The 8,175-nt window shown below is 33.1% G+C and overlaps 2 protein-coding genes across 2 annotated transcripts; one reads left to right on the top strand and one right to left on the bottom strand.

The window, feature by feature from the left end:
• Window positions 1-1,792: 1,792 nt before the first annotated feature.
• LOAG_10668 (chloride intracellular channel exc-4) lies at window positions 1,793-4,809 on the top strand. Its single transcript, XM_020448210.1, has 7 exons — window positions 1,793-1,852; window positions 1,987-2,123; window positions 2,544-2,725; window positions 2,889-3,012; window positions 3,295-3,435; window positions 3,568-3,795; window positions 4,087-4,809. Exons 2-7 carry the CDS (start codon window positions 2,040-2,042, stop codon window positions 4,201-4,203), a joined length of 876 nt encoding a protein of 291 aa, XP_020301625.1. The 5' UTR covers window positions 1,793-1,852; window positions 1,987-2,039; the 3' UTR covers window positions 4,204-4,809.
• A 2,767-nt stretch (window positions 4,810-7,576) lies between these two features.
• LOAG_10667 (hypothetical protein) lies at window positions 7,577-7,792 on the bottom strand (the record flags this gene model as incomplete). The annotated part of the gene is made up of 1 exon (XM_003146191.1): window positions 7,577-7,792. A coding segment is annotated over one exon (216 nt), but the record flags the coding sequence as incomplete, so codon positions are not given.
• Between the last annotated feature and the right edge of the window lie 383 nt (window positions 7,793-8,175).

Genomic DNA, 8,175 nt, shown 5'->3' with positions numbered 1-8,175 from the left:
TATATATATATATATATATATATATATATATATATATATATATATATATATATATATATATATATATATATATATTGCGTTGAATTATATTACAATCACAAAATATCGTCACTGGAGAGAATATGCCAAGTAATAGTGTGCAACAATTACGGAATATATATATGTATCTCATGCATCTTCATATAACATATATATCTGCTATATATATATAACATATATCTGCTAGACCGTAATATAATTCAGCATTTCTATATATATATATTACGTTTTTTTCCAAGGATATAAGTGTGAAAATAAAAAGAAAGTCAAATTTCTTTTATATATTTCGAAGCAAATGTGAATTTCTAGAAACTGGTACGTTTAGCAACATTATGAAAACGATCAATATATATATATATATCCTTTAGAGAAGTGTCAGTTTCACTTCTATTGCATAGTAGTATCGAAAAGAGTGAAAAAAAGAGTGGACAGCTTCCATGTTGATTCAAACACCTTAATGGCAAATCGATTGATTTTGAAAATTTCGTAACCTGTTTAAATGTTAGTGCTTTTTCAACGAGCTTTGTATTTTGTCAGTTCTCCCTTCAGTTTTGTTATATCATCGATGGATGACTGTTCTACCGATGACACATTGCTTGCTTCCCTCTTTTCTTTCCACAAGCCATAGTAGAATTTCATTTTCATTCCAAAAGGGATGGGCTTCTAATCTCCTTATCTTTTATGTCCGTATGTTGATTATATATATGTTGAAATGATCACTGTACTCTGTGTTTCTTGAAAAGTTGACTCAGTATCGTGTAATGACCTAAAAGATCTGTTTGAGATGAGCTGAGGACCACAGATACCCAAATATGACAATGACTTCTTTCCCTGTTCTTGAGAATATGTGTGCGGTGCATTTCCGGGCATCTATGTGTCCGTCTGAAAAAAGACGGAAAGTCAAACGCATTCCGCCCTTCTTGTAATTGAACTTGAAAGTTTTGAGTCAATCATAAAATGGATGCATTAGTGTTTCCTGACCTGACTGATTTTCGGCAATACTTTCAGCATGTTGTATCACTCAAAATTATTATTTCCTGTATATGCATATAATGCTTAAAGCGACATTTATAAAATCATAAATATTACAAGCGCCGTTATTATTGACGCATTGCTGTCGCGTCACCCATTACAGAGCCAGAAAATCGCATTCTCATTATGTAAATATATTTTTGATTTTTCTTTAATCATTTTTTTCTTTTTGAAGATTTTATCGCTAAGTTGACTCATCGTTACCACCCAAATGCAAAATACATCTTCACCAACAATTTTCATCAGTTGTTTACCCCTCTGCTGACATTTTTTGACACCATTTCAAAATTTTCTTTCAATGTGAAAAGCGACCATTCGAATTCTCTCAACGACTGTAATCCAAAAAGAAGCTAAAATCCAGTTAAACTGATTCTTTCCTTGGGACCATCAACTCGAAGTGTCGCCTGTTTTAATGCTTCTTATCAGGATTATAAAAATGATTAAGAATGCTCCTCTTTAATACCTGCGAAACGTTCGACCCTCATACATCTCGTTTTTAAAATATTAATATATTCCAAAAATGAGATTTATGTATATTCTATTAATGCAAATGAGCTCACTCGCTTATCCAATGTGTATGAACGTAGAATTTAATCGCCATCCCTATAAAATACGTCGGATGTTTTGCTACCTCCTTTACCAACTCCACTCGCCATTTGTCAACTCACCGTGAGATCTTTGAAATTGCATTCCATGGCCACGGCCCGCGCTCACTGTTTTTCACCGTTTTACGTTGGGTGGTTGACTTTTTACTGTGTTCCGGTGCGCGTAATCGGATCAGGTTGGTGTTGTGATTATGGTGAGCTCTGTTATCATGTTAGTTTCTCTGTAAGACCAACTCCACTGTTCTATTTCTTAATGCTTTTCAACATCTGTGTGTCAAATTAGAGTAGCTTATGTATTTGAACTTTACAGTTGACTTTTTGTGTTGAAGTCAGAAAGGAGCAGCACGCAAAAAAACTACATAAATGGCGGATGATTATCAAATGCAGCAAATGAATGGCGATCAGATTGGTATTGGTCAGAAACCACTTTTAGAGCTTTATGTTAAGGTAAATAGACTCGAGCTTTATATTTATGTATTAATCAATCTGAGCTTTGCATTATAATTGTTAAACTTTGTTTTCTTAGACTGTTCGACTCTAATATGAGGTGTGTTCAGTTCCCTGCTACTGTAACTAAAGTTTTTTGGAATTTCGGTCGTTATAAATCAAAGCAGTAAAAAAATTAGATAGCTTTGGATTAGAAGCAAAAAAACTCCATCGACCCGTCTTATCTTAACAAAAGATTTCATGCTATTGTTTTGGTTTATCTGTTAGTTTACCTTACTTTAACAAATTAGTTGCGTTAATGTAAATAATTGTTAGGTTTTTGGGCATGCTGCGAAAGATCCTTTTCATTTACGATGAGTAGTGGCTTAAAGAAGAAATTGCTATGGAAAATATTCAACTCTCGATAAACCATATTTTTAGGCTTCGGGAATCGAAAATCGGCGCATTGGTGCATGCTTGTTTTGTCAAGAATTCTGGATGGAACTTTACGCTTTGTATGAGATTGGAGTTGTTCGAGTTGAAGTGAAGACAGTAAATATCAATTCTGAAGCATTCAAAAAGAGTTTTCTTGGGGCACAACCACCAATTATGGTAGAGAACAAGTTAGTGCTTTTTCCGTTCATTTTGGTACGCTACAATACCCATTCAATGGTCTCATAAGTACTGCTCGGTAAAGAATGGTAAAGTTCCAAGTCAAAAAAATACCTGGCATTTCAGTTGCTGAAAGCTCGAGATTCTACTGTTTACTCATCCGTTCTGTTTCAGGAATGCAACTTATACTGACAACCGTGAAATCGAAGGACGCATTTTTCATTTAGCAAAGGAGTTCAATGTGCCGCTGTTTGAGAAAGATCCAGTGGTAGAAAAACGAATTGAAAGTTTGTACAGAGTAAGCCTTTACTATATTAGTTTTCTAGATCTTTTCTTCAATTTCTTCAGCTGCTAAAAACGTAGTGTTAGAGTATCAAAGCAATGCTCGAGCCACCATTAGTAGTTGACTGGTTAATAAGCACAAATAAAAATGTATTTGCATTGTCTACAGTTGCATTACTGTTTGTGTAGGACCTACAGTTTTCCATCTTCTGTTGGTCGGGAAAGTATTCAAGGGAATTCCTTGAAGGAAAAAAAAATGTTATTGAAAAACGCAGTAACACATGAAATCATTTTATAGAATTTCAAAATCTTTTTGCGATCCAAAAGTGAGCACGACAGGGAACAGAAAGGATCATCACCAACACCAGTGGACTCACTTCCGCCACAACAAAAAGCATCATACAACAAACTTGTTGAACAGCTGGCAAATATTGACCAAGTGAAAAATTTTCCAAGTTTTAAAGCGACTGTATTGTTTGCAGAAGAATAAAAGGGTTATTCATTACTCATCATTTCTAAATCACTCTAACAATTATATAAGCAGTGAAGTTTTATTATTATCAGTTTTTAGCTTCTGAGTGAACGAAACTCACGATATCTTTTGGGACGAAGTATGACGGAATATGATTGCGAACTGATGCCGCGTCTCCATCATATTCGAATTGTTGGACAGCGTCTGCTTGGCTTTGACATTCCTCTTAATCTAACCTACCTCTGGAACTATGTATTGAATGCATATCGTACCGCTGCTTTCATCGAAAGTTGTCCAGCAGATCAAGATATTCTTCATCACTATAAGGTATGGTATATTTTTACACATGTTTTGGTTTTGGTTGGCAAATTTACTACTGTTTACTTAAAAACAAAGATTTAGTCACTTAATGGCTGAACGAGAAACAACTAGATGCTGATAAGACTAATAAGGCAAAAAAGGCTGTGGTATTCTTTTAAACAATTCGTCCGGATCTCGGGAAGTTGGTCAAGTGGGTAATTATGATGTCACATTTATACAGAATTAACAATAATGTTTTGCGTTTTTGAAATGATAAAACATCAGCTGGAGACACTTTTTTGAACTCATCTTTTTCAGGAGCAGCTTAGTTTGGTAACGAATCAGCGCGAATCATTGCAGGTTCCAACCAAAACTCACACAATTCCTGAAAACGTCTTGGAAGATATTCGTCGACTCAAGTTGGATGAAAACTGAGAATGACCATAATTGTGATTATTATTCATCAGATTCTTTTTCAAGAATTATTTATCTAATGTAATTTGTGTCACTATTCGTTTTAAAATTGTGAAATAATTGTTAAGTGACTGTTTTAACGATTTCACAATTTTGTGTCTAAAATCCTAAGGAATTTTCAAATTTCTGGAAAAATCTGCTTTAATCTATTTTTACCTCAGAAATCGATTACTGGCTTGGCCATTTCTTAGGATGCATTTTCGTATTTCTCTTATTCGAAACGGATTTATGTGAAATATTCTTTCGCTTCATTCATGGACATGTACTGTATGTACTTATTTCTTAAATGCTGCTCCATAAAACATATCGGTCTTTTCCGGAAATATCCACTTTGCCTAATGCACATTCGCATCCCATCGTTTTTCAACCCTTTTTATACTGCAGAATATTTGAGTTGTGTTTTGTTATGTCTGAAGATATTGTTTTTCAGAACGACCCATTTTAAATTGAAAAGATCTTCCTCCCGTTTCATTTTCTTTACAACGAATGCATCATTGCGCCGTGTTGTCTGATTTTGGGCTTTACTCTGGTTTATCTTTATCATGCTAAATAAAAAAGATATTGGATTACTTATTTTTAAAAGCTGTAGCAATTTAGGATGTCATAACAGCATTTGGAATTTCTCAAAAATTTAATAAAGTGGGAGGAAATGGTCAATAATTGAATGTATTTGAAGGACGTGCTTGTGTGCAGTTAGTGTTCATATAGAAGCTGTTGATCTAGGGCAGTTAACATAATTATTCATCAATAGGTAATCTTTGAGTTAATTATATTTGTAAATCTTGCTCCAGCGAAATGTATCTCTAAAAAACGACCTTTTTAGTATTTTTAGTTTTTATGCCACAATCGTTTGTTGCCAAGATAAGCTGCTTCAAGGAGGTATACTTCAACTATTGATACTACGAGGTGATTACCAGTTATTGTACATGTTTTTTATGACAGACAGTTTTTGGCTATCGATTTTCCTGCTATTCTTTGCAATATCCGTAGAGGGTACTTGATTCGTTATTTTTTTTATCAGGCATGTGTTGCACCATTATCACAGTAAAATGATTGATAATGCAAAACAACGCATTCTGCTAATCATTCAGTTGGGAAACTACGGCTTTAAGGTAAGATATAAATACTTGAAATGAATTATGGATTGATATTCCTTGATTCTTTCTCTGAACCATCTTATATTCCTGAGATGAACAACATAAAAAGGAACGGAAATGGTCGATAGGGAAATAATCATTATTCGCAATTGACCTAATAAATACGAGATACGTTTAAAATTGCTTGTATTTACCTGGAAATCTTTTTACAGCAATAAAGTTCATATAGTCTTACGAACTTAGTTCGATTATATGACTATCAAGAACTATCAAGACATGTCTTGCATCACAGCTTCACATGAATAATTTCATATATGTTCATCTCAAGTTAATATTACACTAGTACAAATATAATTCTCTATAAGATAATCATTTTCTACCGTTTCATATAGTTAATATCTGGTGTGAGTGGTGTCACATGAACATCATGAATATTTGAAAATAAATATCAAGCTGGTTGTACACCACAGCGTCACAAGAATTGGCTTTTCATTATTTTCTGTTGGATTTCCCTGATTTCAGGACCTTTTTTTATTTTTTCTTCTTCCACTGGACAAAGTTACAACTAAAAAAGTAATGTCTACGACATTTCATATATCTTTTCATTCTTTAATTTTTTGATATGACAAAGAAAACAACCTACTTCCCGATTCTTTATTTGTGATGAATGTTGTGGATAAAGTTATAGAAATCTCAAACCCGTAGAATTTCGAACCTCATTTCAAATGAAATATATATTATTTTTCTTGTGTTAAACCATTAATCTTCTGATATTACTTTACCAGCTTAACAAATTAATGTTCATTTGGGATGAGGTTCAAAATTCTATGGTTTGAGATTTTCGTAACTTCTATTTTATTCAAATTTATGTGATCATATTACTACATTTTTCAATAGCTTTTTATACGGTCTCAAGAAATATTTCCTGAATCGTTTTCCGAACAATGAGAACTGGACAATTGTGGCTCTGAATGGATTCGAGAAATAATGCAACAGTAAGCAATACACACACGTTCTTATCCATTTTATCAAGTGAAATAAATATGAACATTGACCAACCAATTGTTGATATCATGTCACGGATTTTTGAATAAGCTAATTCGATGAGTGACATTATTTTTTTAAAAGTTTGGAGGAACTGAAATCACTACTTATGTCACCATTATGTTTCATCGCTTAAGACTTTTTAAGCACTTTTTATATAAAAAATGAGTATTTTTGATTCGTTTTGCTTTTGGAAATTTCTATGACAGTAGTAGTTTGAAAAAATTTTGAAGAAGCTCATTGATATCCACAAAAGATATGTCATAATCGAAAATGGCCAGATTTTTTTTCTTTTTCCTTTGTTCTTTTGTCATTTTTTCAAAACGACTGATTTTAATGAGCTTCTCGAAGTGTTTTCTAAAGGCAAAAATTTTAATGCTTCCAAAATTAATTGAAAAATTTATCACATGGACGGAACTTCACACTGTACTTCAATTTGTCGCCCAATTCATACGTAAGAAAGTTCCTTAGTTGTTGATTGTGATGAAATGCTAATAACGTTCAGCTACCACTCAACTTCTTATCAGGTAATATTTACACAGCACCACTGCCGTACAAGCAGCGGGCGTATGCAAATACTTTCTGATAAGAAAATGATAATAAGTTTTCGAAGGGAGGTAAGAATCTTCGTGGGAAATATTCCAATAAAATGTTGTCCAAGGCACTGGCAGTCTCTTGAACATAAGGAACTCTTCAAAAGGCAAAAAACAAAATTTTTTAAACATCCTTTAAATGCTTCGCAATATTCTTAGTTTGACGATGGTTTATCAATCACCGAAAAAAAAAAAAAAGCATTTCTTCTATAATATGCAATAAAAATTAAACAGAATAATAGAAGCAAAGCAAAAACACAATCTAGTTAGGATGATCTGACTATGTTAGCATCCTACTTAGTTATAGTCACTATCGGGTATTATATAGGAGAGCCCTGTCTTTTGGCAAATAATCTTTTCTGTAGAAAGTTTGATATGCCATGTTTTAACTTTAGCTTCCGCGATATTTTTGATTTTAACTTAAGATATATTCCTGATCAAAAGTGAAATTAAAAAGCAAGCAACACAATGCTAATTAGCCGGGATGCAAAACTGTTTCCTGAAGGGAAGATATTAGTACATTAGAAAATATTAGTACAAAAAAATTAGTGCAATAGTAACAACCAATGAAGATTAACAATAAGCAAATCATTAATCTCTTTATGAAATGGATGCCAAAATATGCGGAATTTGTCGGTAGAAGGCTAAGTGCACTGTAGTAGCCTGATGGATACTCGATGTACTCTTCAATTTGCATATAGAATGATGCATTGCTATTTGTGGACAACCAATATCCACTGTTTGGATGTCCAAGCGAATAGAAAGTATGGGCCCGACCGTTGAACCACGTGATATGTCGTTCCTAAATACTATTTGCTACAGCGGTACACCCGCCACACTTGTCGCGAATTTCAATATCGCGAAATTCCAAATAAATAATAAAATAAATTTCTTATTCAAATTGTAAATGAATGTTAACAACATTACAAATCATTTAATCATTTTTTATTCCTTACATTTATTTTCTATTAATTTCCCATGTTCTTTCTGTTTTTATCTAAGCTCATATCTTCGTTTTCCTGTCATACAGGAAATGCCTTTGCTAGCAATTGCTTGCAATATCTATCTAAATGTACATTTTTCTCCAAATTCACATCTTAATCTTCTCATTAGATCTTGTTACGATGTTTAATGTAAACCATTCCCATCTTTTAACATATATAATCCTCAATTTTGAATAGGAGGGATAGACTGATTAG

This window comes from Loa loa (assembly GCF_000183805.2).
Source record: "Loa loa unplaced genomic scaffold supercont3.119, whole genome shotgun sequence".
Classification (NCBI taxonomy): Eukaryota; Metazoa; Nematoda; class Chromadorea; order Rhabditida; family Onchocercidae; genus Loa; species Loa loa.
Note: the sequence above shows the minus strand (reverse complement) of the source record. Positions and strands in the feature narration are given on the sequence as shown.

Coding starts and splice junctions, on each gene's coding strand:
- LOAG_10668 (XM_020448210.1), top strand. CDS start 2,040: ATGGCGGATGATTATCAAATGCAGCAAATGAATGGCGATCAGATTGGT. Junction 2,726..2,888: donor CCAATTATGGTAGAGAACAA/GTTAGTGCTTTT, acceptor GTTCTGTTTCAG/GAATGCAACTTATACTGACA. Junction 3,436..3,567: donor AGCTGGCAAATATTGACCAA/GTGAAAAATTTT, acceptor ATCAGTTTTTAG/CTTCTGAGTGAACGAAACTC.